This window comes from Mastigoproctus giganteus, unplaced genomic scaffold (assembly GCF_048544385.1).
Source record: "Mastigoproctus giganteus isolate SK-2022 unplaced genomic scaffold, ASM4854438v1 scaffold_20, whole genome shotgun sequence".
Lineage (NCBI taxonomy): Eukaryota > Metazoa > Arthropoda > Arachnida > Uropygi > Thelyphonidae > Mastigoproctus > Mastigoproctus giganteus.
In genome coordinates, this window is record NW_028328297.1 from 501246 (window position 1) to 526341 (window position 25096).

The 25096-nt window shown below is 39.9% G+C and overlaps 1 protein-coding gene across 1 annotated transcript; it reads right to left on the minus strand.

The window, feature by feature from the left end:
* Window positions 1-418: 418 nt before the first annotated feature.
* On the minus strand, window positions 419-1132 carry LOC150074874 (uncharacterized). The gene has a single exon (XM_090389440.1). The coding sequence runs from the start codon at window positions 1130-1132 to the stop codon at window positions 419-421; it is 714 nt and encodes a 237-aa protein (XP_090245566.1).
* Between the last annotated feature and the right edge of the window lie 23964 nt (window positions 1133-25096).

Genomic DNA, 25096 nt, shown 5'->3' on the forward strand with positions numbered 1-25096 from the left:
AAACTACTGTCCTTGACATGGTACAGAAGAAGAATCAGCAAGTCGGTGTCTTCCCCTATAACTGTTCTATTTGCATTTTCTGATGATGACACTGCAACATGAAAGATGTCCACATCAGCATCCCCATCTGCATTGTGCACAGTACACCCATGCTTCTTCAACATCTCACCTACAAGGGAAATCATTGCTTGCTTGCTTGTTGTTTTCATTAGCCAAGAAGTGTTCCTTTTTGCCGAAAAACTGTACGCCCGGACTGAAGTTAATATTTCTACTCGTCTTGGTGCTGTGTCTTCTGTGGGCGGTGTCCTTGATCATAGGAGAGCCGCCGTAGCTATCAAAAACAATGATAGCTTTTCCATAGGTTTTCAGAGTGAAATCGGTACAGGAGATTGCAAGTTTTTCAAGTTTCTTTGTTACGTCAAGGAATACGATGTAGTAGAGATCCACCATCCAATACATACCGGTTTGAACACTGAATTTCTTCAGCTTCTTCCATGCGTAAATTGTCGGTGTATTTCAATATTGTATGAGCTAACTGAGACTTGTCGGCTTTCCTCAACATACTTCGTGATTCGAATAATGCAGATGGGTATGCACAAAGTTCGTAATATATGCCATCTTCAAGATTCATGTCACCGCCATTGGCAACAGTCATCATTCTCTGAAAGAGGAGTGCAGAATGTACTTGTATATCGACATCGACAGGGCTCACAACGGCAGCAGCAGATCCTACGGTTTTCACTTTGTCTGACCTTTTGGCAGAATATGTGAATACTTCTTTTCCTATCATTTTGACGACGATGTCCATACTTATTGAGTGCAATTCATCAGCGTTATCTCCAGAATCAGAAGTTATCCCTATCATAATGTTGCAGTAACCGGAGTCAGAATTGAATAGGGATATGAATTCCAGTCGTTCGAAAACTTTTTTAATGTCATTACTGGCCCTCATTTGTCTGCTTTCCCTAATTTCTTTGTGTTGTTCACTACTTTCCAACAAAACTCTGGTGTATTCCTGCATTGCTAAGTTATAAATAGAATACATGGGCATAGAAAACAGCCATGTTGCCCTCTGAATTTTTGTAAATCCACTTCCTCGTGTCAGTCCTCCTCTGCTTTTCAGGGAACCCATTAGTACTTGTTCTATTACCAGGTCTGATCAGAGTCCGGCCCATAATCTGTCGCTTCTTCTTACAACAACTTACCTACCAGGAACATTTTGTTCACTGTTTGAATTTTCAAAAGGCAAACTGAACATTTTCTGCAAGTACAGGTATAGCGAATTGAGGTAATTGTGATGTCCGGCTTCTGCAACTATGGGGATGATCTGTAGCATAGCTTGCAAGTGTAAATCCCACGAGCCGGTCCTACCTGCTGTTCTCCAAGTACGTGCAACGTTGATTATTCTCTGATATTCCAACCAGAGTTTACTTGTTCTCAAAGAAGATTGTAGGTAAGTTCTCTTCTCCTCCAAAGCAATACCAATCTGAGACAATGCATTAGACAATTCCACATCCTAAACTGTTTGTTTGGCGGTGATAACATTGTTGTTATCACCAATGATCTTCACTGCGAGGGAAATCTTGTGTGACCAGTAAAGTACTAAGAGCTGCATCTACTATCATATGTAGCACAGCATTTGGTCCGTAGATTTCTTGAAGTACTTCAGGCAATCGTGAACCATTCATCAGAGTACCGATCGCCCAAAAGATTAATCAGAGTGTGAAATGTTCCCAGCATTAAAACAATCTCTTGCAGGTCTCTTTGTTCATTGATGATTTAGGAAGCTTTCCAAAATAAAGGCTGTTCAAAGGTAATAATACATGGGACGTTTTGATCGTGTGCTATCTTGCTCAGATATCGTAGAGTCGAGAATATGCAGTTCAGGTCACTTGCCGCCATATCTATGATGGGAAGGAACGTGATCGATGCCACACCTGCATGTGAAACAGTTGATCCACAGTGAACTGTTTGCATTGTTCCTGATCAACTTGGACCTGATCTTTCTGCTGGATATGTGTATATGTAATGGGCGGCACCTAGGACGTCTGTTCAACTCCGCCTCGTGTCTCTGTGAAGAACAGTATCACTACAAATGGGCCAGATATGTGTGTGACGTAGGTTTGTGTGTATTGTGTGTGTGTTCTGTTGTTATGTTCTGGCCACTTGGCTACCCAGAAGCATCAGTCACCTGGACAGATGATGCTGGGTACTCGTCCACACCACGGGAAAGTGGGCCAGTTCCAGTAGAGCACGTAACGCTTCAAAAGAGACTGACCCAACTGATGTTGCCAAAAGGTGGGCCAGATTTCTCTGTGGGCTCGTTCCAGAGGAAAAGAAAGGAGCGAGAGAGAAGAAAAAAAATAAATTATAAATAAAAAAAATAATAATAACAAAAAAAAATAAGAAAATAATAATAATAAAAAAATAAATAAACGCAACCCGTGGTGCCGGTTAAAAAAAAAAAAAGGTACGTTGGGATAAAAATAATAATAATAATAATAAATAAATAAAACAATAGAATAAAATAATAATAAACAAATAGTAAAAAAGGGGCTTTTAGAGGGGAACAGGTATCCTGTGTGTTATCAGACACTCAGCCTAAAACACTGATGGATCCAATATCTCTATATTACAGAAGATTTAGGAGAAATCCGGTTGGCCTGCCTCCCTAAAATCCGCTCACGCACACCTTCTCGATGGTAAGCCCTGTTACGTCACTTAGGTGGCAACGAACGTGTAGAGTGGTTCTCTTCAAGACGCCCCAATCCCAATCTATCAGTTTTCCGACCCACCTTACACTGCCTCGATAGCATCAGCAAATATTTTTGCACCCTTTCTATTTAAGTGTATCCCATCCCTGTAGAAGCAATCTCTCCTGTTAACAAGCACTACGAGCCGTAATCGGTTGTTCAGGTCTCAACAACAGATGGAAACAACAAGGAAATTTATCTTTCAGAAAAAAAGAAAAAAAAAAAGTTTTTCATCCCGCACACAAGGTGTCGCACAAAGTGGCTGCCCTCCCTGCCGCTGCCAGGGCGGCAACCCTCCACCAGCATAAGCATCCACAAAATACACAGTCCCTATTAACACCCACAATGCATTGCCACATAATTAACGTTGAAATTATTCACAAAAATTAACTATGACGTCACAACCGATACATTCAAAAGTTACATCTAACCCAAATCTAACGGGATAACCCACGTACGAGCCCCACTCACCAAGCATAATGACCAGAGATCGCGCCTACCATTCAAAGATAAAAATAATAATCTGAAAATTAAATTCTGAAACCACAACTACTGTCATCTATCGAGAGAAAAACAAACTAAAACCAGTAATATATAAATCGATTTTTCCACCCCCCTGTGCAACCCCACCACATTCGTAAAGGATTCTGGGTCAATTTCGTTCAAACCTACTCCCGATACCACTAACGACATCCATTTCCACTTGCAGACTGCCAAACCCCATGTACTTTTTCTGACAGAATCAGTTATCGTTTGATTCAACTACTGTTCACCTCAGTTGCCCAAATTATTTGCTGTATGATTCCTTTCGCCTCAAAGGTGATACTTGTGCATATGCCCGTTCTGATATTCCCTGTCAGAGACTGTAATTTGGAATCTCTTCTTTTCGATCTTCTCTGGCTTAAAATCTCTCTACCTCATTCTGTAAAATTCATCTGTTGTCTCTAGCGTTCTCCCAAATCCACTAATCACTTGGAGCTCTTTGACTTCCTCTCTTTGCAACATGACTTTCTCCAGTCCAACTATCCTAACAGTGAGGTAATTTTCCTTGATGATTTTAATGTTCACAACTCGAGCTGGCTTCCGTTTTCTAGTCACACCAACCCAGCAGGTCGACATGCTGAGGCTTTTGCAATTACTAATGACCTCGCTCAGATTGTTCGTTAATCTACAAGAATACCGGACAATCCCAATCATACAGCCAACAAGCTTGATATTTTTCTCACAAACAACCATTCTAAGTACACGGTCGAACCGAGTGGTCCTTTCGGCACCTCAGATCACAGCTTAGTGATTGGTCTCTTCTCCAATGGACCCTTTATCTCATGGCTATTCCCATCCTTGTGTTGTTTGGCATTACAAGAACTCAAAATGGGATGATCTGCGAGATTTCGTTTCATCTTTACTTGGTGGGATTACTGTTTCAAACCTTCTGATGTCAACGTTTGCTCAAATCGTGTCAGTGAAACTATTCTTGTAGGATACTGGATGTCATTAGAATATATTGGATTTTAGCGTGGGCTGTCATTTGAGTGAATAAGATAGTTCATAGTTCGGCGAACGTCAACTGTGGAAGAGTTTCTTTAGCTGTTTTTTTAATAGGTTCAAGGTTTTTTAATAGGTTTAATAGGTTACTTAAGTTTTGTAATATTGCTGTTTGGTTTAGTGTGTGTGGATTACCGCATTGGCAGAGCCAATTTGGCTGCCATGTGGTAACGATCGTCGTCGAAGGATACGTAATTTGGCGGGAAACGTAATTAGGTTTTCCTGCTGATAGTTACTGTATTTCTGGTGTTTCTGAGTTGATCAATTATCTGGTTTAAAATATGGATAAGTAGAAAAATCCTAGAGGTGGGGGAGGAGGAGAAGAAGAGCCTGGCACTTCCCCCCTCCCCTCGCGAGTTCCTAAGCTACACGGAGAGATGGCTAAAAAGACAACAGATCCAAAGCATAAAATTAAGGATGTTAAAGCTGGTTCATTTAAGTTCAAGGTGGAACTTTCAATTCTAATTCAGGAGTTAGGGGTACAAGGAATGAGGATAAAGATGCAGGTTCCATGACAGCTGTTGAGGTTCAGAATGGTGTTATAGATCAGGGAACACAGAGTGAAGAGATCAGAGAGGGTATACAGGATTTACAGTTAACATCAGAGCCAAAGATATCAGATGCTTCAGAGGCTCATTCAGAATTTCTTAATGTTGATGTTGACAATTTTTGGGGGGATATAAGCAGACGAAGCATAGGTACCAATGTCAGAGAGAGTGACATAACAGTCAACAATATATATGAGTAAAGATGCAGATATGGGGATGTAAATACAATATATTAGTTGATTACCAAGTTAAAGAAGATTGTGGTTGCTTACACCACGAACGAAGCCAATAAGGTTATAAAGACAGCATCAAATTTTATACTAGATAAATGGGTTGATATGGAGATAATCACTATAGCTTTGCTCATTGATAATGAGTGTTTGAAAGCTAGGATTGATGAGCTACAATTAAGAGCCAATCTATTCGATGATCTCATTAGAGTTCAGCCCAAGCTGTCAACAATTGGAGAACAACAGGCAGTTTCTTATGCAGATAAATTGAAATCAGGTGTTGTAAAGGGGCAATTGGGTGCTCAAGTTGTTTTAGAGGATCATGAAGGTGTGTCAGATGGAAGTAATTGGCATCAACCTAAAAACATTCAGCAAAAACAGGGCAATACTCTTATATTGCGAGCAGAAGACAATACTCAATTTACATCCAGTCAAGAGGGGAAGGATGTTGTGGCTCAATCCCTGAAAGAAGGCTTTAAAGACATTAAAATTAGAAATTTAAAAATGATAAGAAATAAGGGAGTGTTGATTGAAACAGTTAAAAGGGAGAATTTTAATAAAATTATCAATTCTGAACAGTTAGTAAATAAAGGTTTAAAACTGGACAACATTAAACTTTCAGACCCTTCAATTTTAGTATATGATGTGTCAAAGGATGTGAAAAAGGAGTAATTTTTTGAGGACTTGTTTTATAAGAACTTTAAGGATTTTGGTTTTACTGAATTGGAAGTTAAAGAGGGTGTATTATTAGATTTTGTATTGGATCTAAAGCCAGGAATAATAATTGGGTTATAAGTATTAATCCAAATTATACAGGTGTATCTTAGCTTGTGATAGGTTATACATTGGGTTTGCTTCTTTTAAATTCAGAAAGTTTGTAATAATATCGAAATGCTTTAAATGTTTGGGATTTGGGCATTCAGCTGGTAACTGTACACATAGGACTGTGTCTTGTGGGCATTGTGCCCAGGAGGGGCATAAATATAGTGGTTGTCAAGATAAGGATGGTACCCCAAAATGTGTTCATTGTAAAAGGAAGGGAAAGATTCATGATCATTCTATAAGAGTGTTAACTGCCCTGAATATATCCGGGCATTAGAAATTTCAAGTACTGTATGCGAATTAATTATGATGAATAATGCTAGTACGCATGATCATAGAGTAAAATCGCACGTTAGCCTGGTGAAGCCCACAGAGGATGCGCAACTAACAACTAGCGACGCAGTTAAAGATGTTTTAACTAGTAATTTCAAGGAGCAGATGAAAACCCTAAAGATCAAAAGCATAACAAAAACCAGGACGCCTGGTGTTATCATTGAAACGGATACTAGGGAGGAGGCACTCACTATACTAAAGAGTTCAGAAATCTCCAACATAGGACTGAAGGCAGAAAAGCCAAAACGAAAAGGACCTTCCATTGTCCTCTTCGGTCTGAACAAGAGTACTACTCCTCAAGAGCTAAAGGAGGAAATATACTACAAAAACTTTAGCGCGCATACAGCAGAGGACGACGTTGATGCTGACATTATACCGAAACATATCACGAAGTCCAAGTCAGCTGCTACAATTAACTGGGTAGTCGAACTTTCCCCCAGATCGTGGAAGGTTATTAGCCAACATGAGAGAATATACATCGGATGGGGAAGCCACCGATTCAAGGAGTAGGTTCCAGTTCCCAAATGTTTCAGGTGTCTGCAATTTGGGCACACATCGCACACCTGCAACCAACGGGTCCCAACGTGTGGTCACTGTTCCCAGCAGGGACATGAGTTTAAAGACTGCCCTAAAAGGGAGGAACCAGCAGCTTGTACAAACTGCAAACGGTCTAAAATACCCCATCTGCACTACGTCAGGGATGCAAACTGCCCTGTATATATAAAATTTAAGGGAATATACCAAGATAGAACCAATTATGGATAGACGGTCCACCCAACCACCAACACAGAAGAAGCTGAATTTCTTGCAGATTAATGCACAGCATGCCATAGTGGTTGAACAAATTAAATTAAAAACAGAGGAAGAAAATATTGACATAATTATGCTCCAGGAGCCTTATGCCTACAAGGGCAAGGTCACAGGTTATCCAGCTTCATACAAAATCATTCAAGGGACTACAGATGCACCACGAGCCGCATCCTAGTCAGTAACACTGAAATCTCTGTAACTAAAGTAGCTCCACTTCGTACATCCCTTAGTGCCTGTGCTCAAGTTCTTACTGCCATGGGAACCTTACATCTGCTCTCACTCTATAGCAGACCTGGTGAAGAAATCTCAATTGCGATCGCCATAATACAAACAGCACTTGACCTTCTCCCAGGGGGTCAGCTACTCATAGCCATTGACGCTAATTCTCGCTCCCCCTCGTGGCATAGTCAAACACCTGATCGTACGGTCACTCGAAATGGGGAGGAACTTGAAAACTTCATCCTTGCCTCCAGACTAAAAGTACTCAACCAGTCTGGAAATCTCCCCACATGTATCACACTCTGGGAAAGTACCATCGACATCACCCTGACCACGCCAACTATTTCTGGAAAGTTCAGCAAGTGGAAGGTTAATGAAGCATGGACCACTTCTGACCACAGAGCGATCACCTATTCTCTTGGCCGCTCTGTGGATCGCGTTCCGCCAATACCAAGGGATGTAGTGCGATTCTGCACAAAGAAAGCTGACTGGCCACGCTTTCAAGCCGAACTTGTAAGAAGACTTCATGAAGATTCTTCACAACTGAATCACACCACCTCTGAGGACTGTGCAGTTTCCCTCTCCAAGACCATCAAAGAGGCTTGTGCTATGGCAATCCCCAAGAGAAGGCCCTTCAAAAACGCAGTCCCTTGGTGGAATGCTGAACTACAAGATATGAGGAAGAGAGTCCACCAAGCTCGTAAAACTTTTCAGAGAGCCCGTGCTCACCTACCACCCTTGGAGGTCGAAGCCGCAAAAGACAGGTACCGATTCTTAAAGAACTGTTACACTACCATGATTAGACGCGGAAAAAAAGCCTCATGGCAGAATTGGTCTCAATCACAGGAAATGATAACCCCTGGGGAGTTGTCTACGTATCGTGTGAACAAACTCCCTAGAGGTGAAGTCCTCAGTACAACTGTAAAGCCTGATGGTTGTTTCACCTTCACGTGGGAGGACTCTGTGCACAACATGCTAAATTCCCTCTTTCCAACAGATGATGCACAGCTAACTGAAGAGCAACTACAGATTGTTACCGCTAACAATTCTTACATAACAGAAAATACTGAAGAACCTTGTACAAATGACGATCTAAAAGCTGCACTGGACAAAACTAAAGAAAATAAAACTCCTGGCAATGACCTCCTCGAGGTGGATGTTATTAAGAAATTTGCAACCTACTTCCCTAACACCATGCTCGCCACTTTCAACAGATGCCTAATGGAAGGCCACTTTCCTGCTATCTGGAAGGAGGCATGCCTGAAACTCATCTTGAAGAACCCAGACAAACCACCTGAAGAGCCAAAATCTTACAGGCCAATTGGTCTCTTGCCAGTCCTTGGCAAACTTCTGGAAAGACTTCTACTCAGCAGGTTATCAAAATGCTATTCTAAAGAAAAACTCAATTCTCCACTTCAGTACGGTTTCAAAGCTGGTTGCAGCACTGAAGATGCTCTTCTTAAACTAATATCTACTGCTTCAAGCACTCAAGGCAAGTATGCGCTAGCCATCACAGTTGACTTTTCTGGAGCGTTTGATCGGCTGTGGTCGCCAAGTATTCTCAGAAGACTCCGACAAGCCAAAGCACCACTCAACCTTTATAGCTGTGTCAAGGAGTACCTGAGACACCGCACTGTCCATGTTAGTACCAGGTACAAGTCTGTCACTAGCCAGGTCTCCCGAGGCTGTCCCCAGGGCTCGGTCCTGGGGCCTTTCTTTTGGTCCATTGTTCTGGACGAGTTCCTTGGGATGGACTTTGGGATGACTCAACCCCTTGCGTTTGTTGACGATTTGGTTTTGGTGGTGCATGGTGACACAAGAGCTGATCTAGAGGAGGGAGCAAATTGCGCACTAACTAAGCTCCAGGATGGGGCATCCATTCACCGACTAAAGATCTCGGGAGAGAAAACCAAATCTATATTGCTCAAGGGAACGCTCGAACTACGAAGATCACCGGTTATCAAAATTGACAACACCTCCATAAGATTATACCCAGAAATCAAGTATTTAGGAATCGTCTTAGATATGAAGCTAAATTTCCATCCTCATTTGAAATATATGTCACAGAAACTAAAAAAAACATACTCGGCCGTGATCATCCGTATAAGCCGTGCAGACTGGGGCCTTAAGCGCCAGGCTCTGGCCCTCATCTATAATGCCATAGCTTGCTATGGAGCCTCAGTATGGTTTACTAGGGCCTCCCTCGACCGAAATCGCCGTAGACTAGACTCCATACAGCGTTCTATGCTCCTTGCCGTAACAAGGGCGTGCCGTACAGTAAGCACCCCCAGCTCTACAGGTTCCAGCTGGATGTATACCCCTACACCTAGAGGTAATAAGAAGAGGATTGTATCAAGGATTGAAGAAGAGTATTCCCACCGAAACAGCAGGCATAACTCTTAACCTTGATAACAACCCCAAACAGGAAAGGAAGAGAATCTCTGAAATTATGTACAGAACCTGGCAAGAGAAATGGGACACCACTAACAAAGGATTGATAACCAAAACGTTCATTCCCTCTGTGAACCTCATCAGTCCAAAGCCTCCTCCCTGGTACTCACCAGGCCTCCATACTACATTTCTATTGACAGGCCACGGACCCTTTAAAGAGAAGCTAACATCCCTAGGCATTGAATATGATCCACTGTATCACTGCCAGACTGAATAAACGTGGGATCACGTAATGCATGATTGTCATGAATATGACGAGTTCCGGCTAAGGTTTGCCACTAAAATGCAAGAAAATCCCTGGCATTGTGAGCACCTGATTATGATGGACGAGCAGCGCTAAGCCGCCTTTACAGAGTTTGCGCAGTCTGTCTTCACTGCTAGACTGGTTCGGCACCTAAACACCACCCATTGAAGATCAAAGTAAGAAACTTCCTTGATATGACAGTCCTCTCAGGAGAAGGGGGAAAAAAAAAACTCTCCTTCCTTCCTTCCTTCGTCCCAGGAGTGACAGAACCCACCAGCACAGCTCACTGCGCTGCCATTAGGCCTCCCTAACCACGCTCCCTTGCGTGGTCCTTTGCCTCCACTCCCGGGTGGGAGGGGGAGTTCATCCCTGGTGTCCTCCCCCCTTCGCCACCCCTCTTTTTCACTCTGATGGGGTATGGGCCTGCTCCACTGACTTGGGGTCCTCTTCCCTATGGACCCCGTATCTCTATCTTTCCCCCCAGTCTTCAGTCTCCCTCCCCTTCTCTAGCTTACAACTAGCGTCCGAATCAACTCCAAATTGCTTGAGTCCTACACCCAAAAACTAAACAACATCAAATCGCCCAACTAGTATTCCCTTTGTTTTGGCTGACCCCTATCTATAGCGTTTTTTTTTTTTTTTTTTTATTTCCTTGCCACTGAAATCTCAGTAAATTAGGTGGCAGGACCTGCCAGAGAAAATAACTATAATAGTGGTGTACCTGGTCTGCCTCCACGGGGCGGAGTGGGGCAACGTTGGGTCCCAGCGGCTAAATGACCAGATGAACAACGGTACACGACACTACACAAATACAAAATCCATATACTTTTAAACCTCTGGCATTGACAGTCTTCTGTTTCACACTCACAATGTATAGCACGCGGAGATGGGGGGAACCCCTGGTGCCGTTTAACACTAAACACACTCTGCACTCTACACTGTACTCTACTGATCAGAGAGTAAATTATTTAAGAATTGTTCAATTGAATGGTCAAAAATCAAGAAATGTCATGGTTGAAATTAAAGTTGGTATGACTGAAGGAGGTTCTGATATTCTTTGTCTCCAAGAACCTTATGTAGGCACATTTGCAAACTCTTTTAAGGTCACTGGATTTCCAATAACTGCTCATGTCATACACGCTACTGCAGTTAAACCTAAAACTGCTATTGTAGTTTTTAATAACAGTTTTAATATCACTGTTATATCTAGTCTTTGCTCTGAACATGCTACTTGTATTCATGTTTCAACTAATGTGATATCATTCTGTTTAGTATCTCTATACACACCTTCATTTAATATTGATATTTCAGTGCAATACTTAGAAAATGTAATGAATTTTGTAGCTTCTAGTAATCTTATTTTAGCAATGGATGCTAATGCAAAATCACATTTGTGGTATGGTTGATTATAGAGGTGTTCCATTAGAGGAATTCATTTTATGTCATGATTTAAGTGTTTTCAATGAACCTTTTAAACCATATACTTTTGATAACATTCATGGTGTTTCCAATATTGATATCACCTTAGTAAATAACCAATTAAATAGAAGAGTCAGTTCTTGGGATGTTGTTACAAATATGACTAACAGTGATCACAGAGCTATTGTAATAATTATAAATTTATCCGAAATTAGTAATACAGATATGTCGACAGATGATACTTTGAGATTTAATTATAAAAATATTAAGTGGGATAAATTTAAAGGTGCTGTGTTAGGTAGTGTTTCAATTTATACTAGGGACAATTTAAATTCATTAACTGCTTCTGAATATGCATTTATTGTTCACTCTTCTATTTTTAATGCCTTAAATTTGGCTGCCAAGAGAAGAAAACAGAGAGGTCATAAAGTACCTTGGTGGTCTTTGGAGCTATCAGTATTAAGGAGGGAAGTGTTTAGAATGAGGAAGCTTTTTCAGAGGGTTAGGAGTAGAAGTAATAATGAAGCATTAAGGTATAAAGAAATGTATAAAATTAAGAGGAGAGAATATCATAAGGCAATCTCTGAACACAAATGTAATGCATGGAAAGAATTGATTTGTATTACTGGAAATAGTGAGCCATGGGGATTATTGTTTAAGTTAACCAGAAACAAGTTGAATGTTAATAATTTAATTAATACTGTGTATTCAAATGATACTGAGTCTACTGATTGGTACTCTACAATTGCTACTATTACTAGCACTTTATTTCTGAATGACAATTGTGGGGAAGATAGTGTACAGCAGCAACAAATTAGACAGGGGAATGAATAATACACTGGATCATCTGAGATGGAATTGTTTAATATTGATGAAGTGAAATTTGTATGTTCTAAGGTTGGGGATAACAAAACACCAGGTTTAGACTTGATTGAAAATAATTGTGCTAAAAAGTTTGTTGACTTGTGTCCAGAAATAATGGTTAATATGTATAATAAGTGTTTATTGAAAGGAGTTTTTCCAGGATTTTTGGAAAATTGCTTTGTTAAAATTATTACAAAAACCTGGAAAATTGTTGACTGATCCTAGGGGTTATAGACCCATTCCTTTGTTAGCAAATCTGGGCCAAATATTGGAAAGATTGTTGTTGTTAAGGCTAGAGAAATTGTTCAACGAAGAAAATCTTCATTTTAAATATCAGTACGGTTTTAAGAGAAATAGTTCAACAGAGGATGCCCCACGCGATTTGATTAATTTTAGTTTAAATTCTGGTGAGAAATATGTGTTAGCTTTATTTATAGATTTCGAAGGAGCATTTGATACTGTTTGGTATAAAAGTGTTCTTTTTTCATTAAGAGAATTAAATTGTCCCGATTTGTTATACCAAATTATTAAAAGTTATTTAATGGATAGACAGATTATTATAAGGTCCCAACATTTAACTTTTAATAGAATTATTGATCGCGGTTGTCCACAGGGATCTGTGTTGGGTCCTATTTTATGGAATCTGGTCTTAAACCAGTGGTTAAGTAGAACAGTCCCTAATTGTTATGAGGTGGCTTATGCCGATGATTTGGTTTTGTGCGTAACAGGGAGATCTAGAGCAGTATTAGAAAGTAGAATGGAGGTTATTGTTCAGGATTTGACTGATTGGGCTACATTAAATAAACTAAAAATTTCATCTTCTAAAACTGTCATGATGTTATTAAAAGGAAAATTAGAGTACAACAGACCACCTCGATTATTAGTAAACAGTAAACAAATTCCTCTTGTTTCCCAGGTAAAATATTTAGGGGTTATCTTGGATGACAAGTTATTATTTTTCCAACATTTGAATTATTTAAGTAGGAAAATAAAAAATTACACTGCTTCTATAGTTAGGGTTACCAGAAGAGATTAGGGATTAGGTAAACGCATTTTGTAACTATATTATAAAGCTATTTTTATTCCGATTGTGTCGTATGCTGCATCAATTTGGTATGTTCGTACTGTCAATGTAAAATTTAAACAATAACTATTATCAACACAAAGAATAATGTTGTTAACTATTTTGCGTGTTTGTAAGACTGTTTCGACTAATGCTCTACAGGTGATTGCGGGGGTATTGCTTTTGAATTTAGCAGTCGTGTATAGAGCTTTTTGTTATTTTATACGTAAAGGAGTACAAATTACATTTATAGGGATTACTAATGAAGTTTCTTCTGCAATCAGCAAACAGAAGAAAGAAATTTTGGTGAAATTAATTAAATTATGGCAGGACTGTTGGAATTCCAGTAGTACTGGTAGAGTAACTTATTTATTTATACCTAGTGTCGAATTTAATTTTAATAACAAATTGCATCGCTGCTTTTATCCAAGTATGGAATGCTCATATTTGATTACGGGGCATGGTTCCTTAAAAGGTAAGTTGCATCAGTTTGGTTTAGTGGAAGATCCTTACTGTGTTTGTGAAAGGTTGGAAACATGGGATCATATCTTATATGGAATGCAATTTGTATGATGAATTTAGATTAGACTTATTTAATTTGGTACCTAATTTTATTAGGGGTTCTGAATTAATTTGGCTGTCTAATGAAAGGAATTTTGTAGAATTTCAACGGTTTTGCAGGTTGACATTTAATAAAAGGAGGAGTATACATGTTGGTACTAATACTGAATAAAGACCTGTTTTTTTTTTTTTTTTTTTTTCCCTCCTCTGGATCGATAGGCATTCTGTCTTAGAGGCAGGGAGAAAATTTTTTTTTTTTTTTTTTTTTTGGCTGGCCTTATGGAATGACCATGAGGCGGGATTGTTGCACTCACTAGTAAGATGTATTCTCCTAGTTGGTGCATTTTTTTTTTTTTTTTTTTTTTTGCTGGCTCTTGGGTGTGGGCACTCCAGGAGCGGGACTGCTGGCACCCACCAGTCTTGCACCCTTACTGGTGGGTGCGGGATTTAGGTGCGATATGCACAGCCAGAGCTAATAGATCCAGGCATAGCTCCTCCTGCCAGGGATGGGCACCAGGTGGTAATTGCCCAATGGACTATCACCTGGTGGCAGAGTAGCCTGTTTGACTTATAACACATTACACACACACGTGTACACACACTTACACTAACAGGCCATTATGAGGACATGGTATTATATGACAAATTGGTGGAGATAGATGTATGTCCGGGTGCCACCCTTCGACAGTTAAATACATACATACATAATGGAATCCTTTATTCCACACTCTACTTTAAAATCTCGTCCTTTATCTAAACCTTGGTTTTCCAATAAATGTGCTAAGGCTGTTAAAGTGAAGAACGTTGCATATCGTAATTGGCTTGTTTCCAATTCTTCAGTTTCATTTTCTGCCTACACCAAAGCTCGCAACAATTGTAAAGCAGTCATTAATCAGTCCAAACTAGATTTTGAACAGGCTAAGTGTAGAAAACTCGCTTCTTGTCCTAATGGTAGCTGAGCATTCTGGTCTCTTGCCAAAGCTATTGGCCGCATATTTTGCCCATCCCTGCTTCCCCCTCCCTCAAAACCTGATGGTTCTGTTGTCGCTTCAGCCAAGGATAAAGCTGACCTGCTAGCATCCCATTTTTCTTCCAACTCATGTATTAATGATCTTGGTAAAACACCTCCCAACAAGCTCCATTGAATGCCTCCTGTGGTCTTCCGTCAAAAGGATATCAGAAGGATTTTGATGAATCCGCATGCAAAGTAAGGTTCAGATAGTATGTCTCCACTTCTTCTCAAAACCTGTGCTCCTGAACTTATTCCTGTTCTTTGCCGTCTTTTTTCACTTTCTTATTCCAAAGGTGTTCTTCCTTCTGCTTGGAAATTTGCTCATATCGAGCCAGTTCCTAAAAAGGGTGACAAATTCCTCCTGTTCAAATATCGTCCTACTGCAATTACTTCTACTCTTTCTAAAGTAATGGAGAAATCAATTAACCGTCAACTCTTAAAGTACCTAGAAATATTCCATCTGATCAACGATCGTCAGTGTCGATCCAATGGTGATATTCTCGCTTATGTTACTCATTTACGGACAAATTCAACGGAAAAGTTCAGTGAAACACAAGCAGTTGCTCTTGACATCTCAAAGGCTTTCGATCGTGTTTGGCATAAAGGTCTTCTAAACAAGCTTCCATCTTATAGTTTGCCAACTGTTTTTGTCTAATTGGTTATCCAGTTTTTTCTTTCATCGCTCCCCGAGGGTGATGGTAGATGGCTCTCTGTCTTCTAACTTCTCCACTAACGCTGGTGTTCCCCACGGTTCAGTTCTTTTTCTCTTGTATATTAATGACCTTCTACCATTGATTGTAAATGGTATCCATAGTTTTGCCGATGATAGCACATTGCATTTAATTTTCCATTTTGAGAAACCTTGCTCTGCTCAATCAGCTTCAACTTCTCGAAAATGTGCTACAAATTCCTTAAATGCCGATCTACAGGTAATTCTCCAGTGGGGCAAAGACAACAGTTGATTTCAATCCTTCTAAAACTCAGTCTTGTCTTATATCTCGCAAAAAGGATTCTTCTACTCCTATGCTTATCGTTGGTGACACTCGGATTTCTAGGCAAAATGATATACTGTATCTCTTTTGGGGATTACCTTGACTTCTAATCTCTCTTGGCACAAGCACATTACAAATATTGCTTCCAAAATATTGCACAAACAGATAACAATTATTGCAAGTTTTTCCCATCTCTGCTCCCACCTCTGTCAAAAACAAATGGTTCTGTTGTAACTTTTCTCCCAAACAGCTGCTCACTCTGTACAAATCGCAAAACCGCCTTACCATGGAATATTGTTCCCACAACTGCGGCGGGGCCCCGAAAACCACTCTCAGGCTTATAGATTCCATTCAGAAGAAGCCAGTTAGGTTAATTAATGACTCCTCTCTAACAGAGTCTCTCAACTCGCTGTCTCAGAGACGTACTGTTTCTGCTGCATGCCTCTTCTACTGATACTTCCATGGGCACTGTTCTTCTCAATTGGTTGCTATAATTCCCGCTTTCTCTTTTTTTAAAACAGTCCTAACACGTGCCGCCACCAGCCAACATCCATTTGCTGTCCAACTTCAGACTCACCTAACCAACTTTTCATCTTCCTCGTTTAATCATTCATCTGCCGTTTTCTGGAACAACCTTCCTTCATACGTATTTCCTGAAAATTACAGTGCACAGAAGTTCAGGTCTAATGTCAACAAATATCTTCTTTCATCTTCTCAACCTCCTACTCAAGCACAGTAGAAAGTACTATAGGTTCTAATACCTCTCGTGTTTGGTGTTTTCAAAAAATAAAAAAAAATATTTTCAGGTTTCCAGAGGATGCCACAGAGGTCGGTGTTGTGGCCTCTCCTCTGAAATGCAGTCCTGGATCAATGGCTCTTGAGAACGCATCAGAATGTACTCAAAATGCCTTACGCTGATGCCTTGGCGGTGGTCTAAGGAAGGTCATGAAAAATCCTTGAAGAAAAGATGCAACCTATTATCGATGATTTATTAACCTGTGCCAATACTAACAAATTGAAAATTTCTCAAAGCAAGACAAACTTTATGACTTTCACCTAACATTTTAGCTATAACAGACCTACTCAATAATAGACAGATACGTTATGTACCTCAGACCAAATATCTAGGTGTTCTATTAGATGATAGGATGAGTTTCCAGCCCTATGTCTCTAATTTAAAGAACAAAATTCCGAATTTTACTGCATCGGTGGTCAGGATCTCCAGGAAAGATTGGGGCCTGACTAAGAAAACTTTATTACTATATCACAAAACAATTTTCCTGCCTTTAGTATCCAATGCAGCTAGAGTCTGGCACCAAAACGTTATCAAAGTAAAGATGAAAATTTAGTTAATTTCATTGCAAAGATCCGTATTACTGACGATACTTGATATTACTAGAACCACTTCAAACAATGCCCTACAAGTCTTAGGAGGAGTGATGACCTTAGATCTATGCATTACATATCGTGGAATGCTGTAGAAACTAAAGAGGTGTCTATGACATAACATCTGATCCTGCAAATGATATAAAACGGAAAAAGGTTAGAATTTGGAGAGAGCTAACAAGAACATGGCAACAAAATGGGATGAGAGTCTATTTGGCCTGATCACAAAGAGATACATTCAACAAGCTGATTACTTAGCATCTCGAGGTATAAATGTATGGTTCACGCCTAAAATGTATACTTCCTATTTGTTAACGGGTCATGGCTTCTTGAGGGCTTATCTTTTTGAGCGTGGTTTAGAGCTGGACCCGTTTTGTACTTGTCGCGGTTTTGAGACCTGGGAACATGTTCTCCTGCATTGCTCAGAGAATGTACAATTCAGGAACACGCTATTGAGTCTGATTCCAGAATTATCGGAAGAGAATATCAATGTTTTTGTGGATAATGCTGGCTATTTCAGAGCATTGCAAATCTTCGCATCTAATGTCTTTAAAAAGCGGCTTCAGTTGCTCAGGGAACTTGAAAAAAAAAAAGAAAAAAAGGGAAGGAAAAGCAAAAAACGATCCCATATGATTCATTTTTTAAAAATTATTTATTTATTTTAATTTAGTTTTATTTTATTTATTTATTATTACTGTATTTATTTATTTTTTTTGCTGACTCCCAGGTACGGGCAACCTGGGAGAGCGATTGTAATCACTCATCGGTATTGCACTACATCCGGTGTGTGCAGGATCTGTGAAAAAAAAGCACATACAGATGATAACAACAGAACTGACTACTCCTAACACCAAATACTAACAGTTTTTCAGGTTCCCTATTTGGAGTTTCTGTACGGTCACAAAGGACAAGGTGGAGAGGGGCACCTGCCTTGGAGCCACCCCAATACTGGAATACACACACAACCTTAGGATGAATATATTGAGAATGTATATAAATCTTGTATATAAATTAATTGTATATTTATCTTGGAATTGTACATAAAATTTGTTTGTGTGTGTAAATAAATGAAATGAAAAATGAATGAAAGTACAGTAGCGTGCACCAGTTATAGTACCGCCTTCCAGTATCTGGAGTTGTGTACATCCATCCGAGATAACGCCTCCCCAGACGAGAACACCTCGACTGCCATATCGATCCCTTTCAGTGATGTTTGCGGGGTGATACCGTGTGCCAACCTCTCGCCAGATCAGCTAACGTCCAGAATCGCTGCAGAGACTGAATCTACTTTCATCAGTAAAGAGTACCTTACCCCATTGGGCTGCTGTCCAGTCCTTGTATTCGATGCACCACTGTAAACGGTGTCTCCGATGGGCAAGTGTTAAAGGGACACAATGTACTGACCGTCGGGGAGACAGTCCACCTTTGTGGAGTCACCTGGCCACAGTAAACCGCGATATCCTGTGTAGCTGGTTTGCAATGGATCCCGCTCTCTAGCATTGGTCCTCCCTTTTGGCCTGTAGGAGTATATAGCGGTTATCATTGGGCGTGTTTTTCGTGGACGATCACCACTGGTCCTTTGAATAGCTCTGCCTGTCGTTCTGAAGGCCGACCACGATGCTATGGGTGATACCGAACTCTGGAGCCACACTCCTCGCACTTCAACCTTCCTCGATCTTCCCAATTATTCGACCACGGATAAAGTCATCCAGATGATGTCTATTGGCTATGTCGGTAGCACTGTATGAAACCAATCGAATGTCTGTAACAATCGTGCTCGCCATTCGGTAATTTGCACATAACTGTCGCTTTTATCGATATATGTGAGCCCTCTCATCAGGATTCAAATTTTTCATGTGCAACAGCTTTCTACTGAACGGCCAGAGTTATGCATACGTAACAGACTGTTTGGTTTGATATTGTGGTTGTAACCTTTAGAAATAGTGTTGGTACTTACGTTTTGCACACCAGTGTATATACCAATCCTTGTAGTCAAGGAAACATCCTCTAATAGTAGTGTAAGTTCATTTTGCAGAAATCTAGGTAAATGGACCCTGTAAGACGATTTTTAATACAACAGGTCCAATCAATTCATTGTCGATGATACCGCACCACACATTTACAGAGAAGCGATGTTGAAATTTTGTTTCTACAGTGGCATGTGGATTTTCGGCTGACCATCTTGAGATTTACGGGTGTTGTTGATACCGTCACGCGTGAAAGTAGCTTCATCGTTGAAGAGTATTAATGGAATTAATCGGCGATTAGAATTTATCTATCGACAAAATTCTAATCGCTGGGCTTCGTCTCCTGGTTGAAGGTGTTGCACCTGCTGTATGTGAAATGGATACAAACTCTGCTCACGTAATGTTCGGCATACTCTTGTCTGTAGAACACCGATACTCGTAGAAATTCTTCGTGTGCTAATAGTACGACCACATTCTGCCGACTGAAGAATGTGTTCTATTTCATCCATATTTGTTCATTTACTCGTTCAGAAGAAAGATGAGCTCTGGGAGTTTTATCAGTCTCACTCAGTTTGTTGTAACCAGTAGTAAACACTGTTATATCCGGTATTCTGCGGGTAGGGAACCGTGGACGATAATCTCTAAAAACAATAGTAGCACTTCCACCACGTAGGAAAACACCATATCGGCATATTCAGCATGTGTGAAGATGTGCGACATTCTTGACAACACGCCGGTCCTAACACCAAACAGCGTCAGGTTATAACTGCGTCTTGGTCACACCTGATTCAGGAAGCTGTGCGCGCCAGATTCAAACTGCTGTATCTCTGTATCCACCATTGAGAATTCGACACATCTTTATATGAACTTTTTTACTCAGAATAATCTATATTATAACTTCCAAAAATATTTATTCTTCCTCCTGAATCACCCTGTATAACCTCCATTCTTAAGCCCCTAGTTTTAATGTCCTTGAGGCAAGTTCCGTTCTTGCTCCAACCTTGTGGGCCTTCAGTATTATAAGTAGCACGTTTTATTTCACAACGTTTCGGGTTAAGAGTAATTTAAAAAATAATCAGAATAAACTAATGAATACCGATTCCATTCGTGATTGTAACAGACGCGAAATTTTAACGGGAACAGATCAAACAATGGAGTTATAGGTGGAAGCTGCTCTACATGTATGAAATCACTGAGGTGAGAAATATTTATGGGTCGTTATTTTTCACAACGTGGCTGACTTAGTTGGTCTCAGGCGAGGATTGCAGGCTTTTTTCCTCTGCCAGAAACTTGGGTTTTACCTCCAGCAAACAGGAAATCGACTACAGATCGCAAGTAATTTATTGATAGATCGTATATAGTGCAATGTGGCATAAGTTGTTGTTGTGCCTAGAAACCCTTCGACACACAAGAACAACCTTCATGTAGGAGATTCTTTGGGACAGATATTCTGGAATAGTGTCAAGTTGCCTTATCATCCAAGTAAACTGCTGCTCTGCTAGGAGCTTTTGTGTGCTCAGAACTTTTTTGTTTCAGTTGTGATTTTGATTTTCCAGCTGTGGGACTTCTTGCTCATGATTCTCCCATTCTGCCATCTGTTGTGTGGTCTTCCTTTTTAAGTGTATTCTGAGATACCGGATGCTATGTGCAACATTATTTATCCATAGGTTCCCCCAGAACATCTTGATAGCTCAGGTCAAGTGATCGGTTACAGTCCTTCTCCTCTTGTTTGATGTTCCTGTAGAAGATTTGTTTTCATAGAAGATCTGGCTGTTTGTTTTCCCCCGAGGTCTCTCTCTCTGTATTGGCGTAAATTTTTGCTGAGTATGAAATGTTTCTGCTGTAGATTATCTAGGTATTCTTTTATCCACAGATTGTTTGTCTAGTGTATGCTCTGGGTGTTGTCTTCCTTAAGGATGTTTTTCACATTATCGATCGGCTTGTATAGGAAGGCACATAATGCAAGGAATTGGATAGGAAAGGAGGAGGGGTTATGCTGTTAGTTAAGAAACGCATAAAATCTAGGGAAGTGCATCCAGTTGACATAGATGGACAGTACAATGTGCCAGTTTGTTGTGACATAAGCACTGGGAAAGAAAAAGTGAGGGTAAAAGTTTTTATGGACTTAATGACTCTGATGAGTACAATTAACAATTACACAGAGAAATAAAGTGGGCAAGTAATTCCGTGTGTCTTCTAATGGGAAATTTTAACTTCCCAAATATAGACTGAAACTTGTGGGTTGGTCACTCGCACACTAGCAAGGCTTTCGTGGATTTATTGGATGACTGTTTTCTACAGCAGCATGTTAGAAAGGCAACAAGAGGGAGTAACACTCTTGATCTGATTATCAGAAGTGATTATTCATGCATTAGGAATTTACAGATAAAGGAACCACTAGGTGGCAGTGTACTGATGTGGGATTTACTTAAAGATATAACTACCATCAGGGGTAAAGGGAAGAGCTTTCGTAAAGGCGACGACTACAGTGGTCTCAGAGATTTTTTAGGTTCTATACAGTGGGACCAACTGATGATGTTACCAACAGCAAATTCTAAATGAGAAGAATTCAAGGAAGTAATTTTGGTAGCTACTGGGCTTTTTTGTTCCAACTAAGAAATACTGCTCTAGGCTTAGGTCCAAATGTAGGTCAGATAAACTAACGAGACTCGTGGCAGAGAAGAAAAATGCTTGGGATGTACATAAATTGTCAGGCGACACAGAAGTCTACGGTAGATACAAACTAGTCTGTAACCAAGTCACAAAGGAGATTAGGCAAGTGAAGCAGATTATGAAAAATCATTGACAAAGGATGCAAAGAAAACCAGCAATGACTACTTATATAAACTCTAAAAGGAAGGGGGTGAATCAGATTGGTCCACTTGATATCAATGGTTTGATGTAGATGACCATTCTCAGGTAGCTTCCGAACTAAATGAGTATTTTGCATCTACATTCACACATGAGGAGTTATTCAGAGGGGAGAGGGCCAGATGTTTATCAAACTCTAACAGGGAGGTAAATGATTTTGTAATAACTGAGAGTAAAGTAGAGGAGAAATTGTTGAAGTTAAACATAAGAAAGGCATCTGGGGTGGATGGGATCTCTTCAGTTATATTAAAGGAGGCAGTAAAGGAAGTAAGCAAACTCTTAGCCATAATTATTAGAGCATGCTTGGACTCATGGGAAGTGTCTACTGGCTGGAGATGTGCAAATTTCTGTCCAATTCACAAATGGAGATCAAAGGGTGACACAAGTAATTACAGACCTGTTGGTTTAACTTCTGTTCCAGGGAAAATAATGGAGTCCCTGGTGAAAGAAGCATTGCACGATCATCGAGATAAGACAGCGGTAATAACTGAGACACAGCATGGGTTTTTCAACGGGAGTGTTGTCTTACCAATTTGATGGTATAATGTGATGTTGTTACAAAGGACCTGGATGAAAAAAATAATTTTGATATCGTGGACTTGGATTTCAGGAATGTTTTTGATACTATTGCACGTGGAAGAAAGCTGCACAAATTTTAGCAGTGTGGCATTGGAGGCAAATTGCTGCTATGGATAAAGGGATGGTTGAGGGGGAGAAGACAAAGTGTGGTCATCAATGTGTACTGCTCTACGTGCACTAATGTTGTTAATGGTGTGCATCAGGGGTCGGTGTTGGGCCCATTGTTATTTTGTATATTTATCAATGATATTGATGAAGGTATATCAAGCTTAATGTTAAAGTGTGCAGATGATACAAAGGTTTACAGAGTTGTTAATAGCAGTAATGGCAGTATGCTGCTGGAACAGAATGTGGAAAAGTTGGGAAGATGGGCTGAGAAGTGGCAACTGAAGTATAACATTGACAAATCCAAAGTACTGCATATGGGTAGAAGTAACCGCAAAGAAATGTACCAACTGGATGGTGTTACACTCAGGTAGTGGAGAATGAAGGAGACATGGGGGTAATTGTGCAGTGATATATGAAGTTTTCTGAGCACTGCAGACAATCTGCCAGAGTAGATCATGGGGTCTTGTCAATCATATACAGGAGTTTTGCGAGCACGGACTACGAGATGGTTATACCTTGTATAAGGAGTACTGCGTACAGGTTTGGAAGCCTCATTTTTGGAAGGATGCAAAGATGTTAGAACGAGTACAGAGAAGGGCAACAAGATTAGTGAATGGAACAAAGGGTTGCTCTTACGAAGAAAGGCTTAAGTTTTGCAGATTACAGTGTCTGGAGACTAGGCACCTGCGAGGCGATCTCATTGAGGTGTATAAAACCTTGATTGGATTGAGCAGCCTCAATGCTGATGGGATTCTTCCTCTTGCTCCGATTACAAACCTTAGGGGACATAGATTCAAACAGAGGAAAGACAGTTGTAGAATAGATGTGCGGAAGTTTGACTTGGTAGTTGATTACTAGGACAAATTTCCATCTATTGTTGTGAACGTTGATAGCTTAAATAAATTCATTTGGAATGAATCGATCAGTGAAATGGGAAGTTTTTTTGTTTTTTGGCTGATGTATATGCTTTGTTTGTTGCATTATGTACCTCTATTTATGCTACTATTTTATCACTGCGTTCCCCACATCGGCTGGAAAAGACTTCAGTTTGAATCCGGGCAGTGACGAGAGGAATTTTTGTCGGTATTTTTGAAAACATGATTGAGTTTGACGGTCTCAGGCGCGAATCTCCAAGTTTGCAGATGATACAAAGGTGGGCGGGGGTTGTTAAGGACAGTAAATACAGTATGCTACTTCAACTGCATCTAGATAAGTTGGGCAAATGGGCTGAGAAGTGGCAACTGAAGTTTAACATTCCTGGTTTCACCGAGTTGGCTTGGTCAAGATGATGAGAAACAGATTGAGTTCCATCCAACGTACAATGTTACTGGCTACCCTGAGAGTTTGCAGAACGGTTTCTACAGCAGCCATCCAAGTCATAGCTGAAACTCTTCCTCTAGATTTGTATGCTGCTTACAGAGGACTAGTATTTAGAATCAAAAATAGCATCCCCACTAAGTTCCTTGACATCGAGCTTGATCTTGACACTGACCCAAAAGCTGAGAAAACCAGATGCTACAACGAGTTAGTGAACATCTGGCAGACCCGATGGGATACATCCCAGGTTGGAGTGGTTACTAGAAGCTTCCTTCCTGATGTAACCTTTACATCCTCTAATTTGGTCCAATCCTGGCTTTCCCTCACCATGGAGACTTCCTTCCTAGTTACTGGACATGGCTCTCTTAATGAAAAACTGCACCAACTAGGCCTCTGCACGACTGACCTGTGCTACTGTGGAGCCAAGGAAAACTGGTGGCACCTCCTTTTTGACTGTATTCTGTACGAAGACTTGAGACATGATTTAGTGACCACCATCCCAATATCAGAAAACCAATTAGACCAGTTACTCCAAACCCCTGAACGTTTATTTGCTCTTCACAACTTTGCTATGGAAGTCTTTTCTCGAAGGAGGAGATCATATAGAGTGGTCAACACCCCTGGCATTGGGCCTGAAGTGGATTAGACAATGGTGTTTTTTTTTTTTTTTTTTTCTCCTCTCCTGCTCCTCCTTGATTCTGTTTGGAGTCAGCCACTCCACACTTACTTTTTATATATATATATATATATATATATTTTTTTTTAAATTATTTTTCTTTATTTTATTTTATTTATTTATTTTTTTTATTTATTTTATTTTATTTATTTATTTTTTTATTTATTTATTTATTATTATTATTTTTTTATATATATATTTTCTTTTTTTTTTCTTTTCTTTTCTTTTTTTTTATTTTGTTTTATTTATTTATTTATTTTTTATTTTATTTATTATTATTTTTTTATTTTTATTTATTTATTTATTATTATTATTTTTTTCCCCCA

Excerpts from the sequence above, each read along its gene's own strand:
- LOC150074874 (XM_090389440.1), bottom strand. The coding sequence starts at position 1,132 with ATGGGTTCCCTGAAAAGCAGAGGAGGACTGACACGAGGAAGTGGATTT.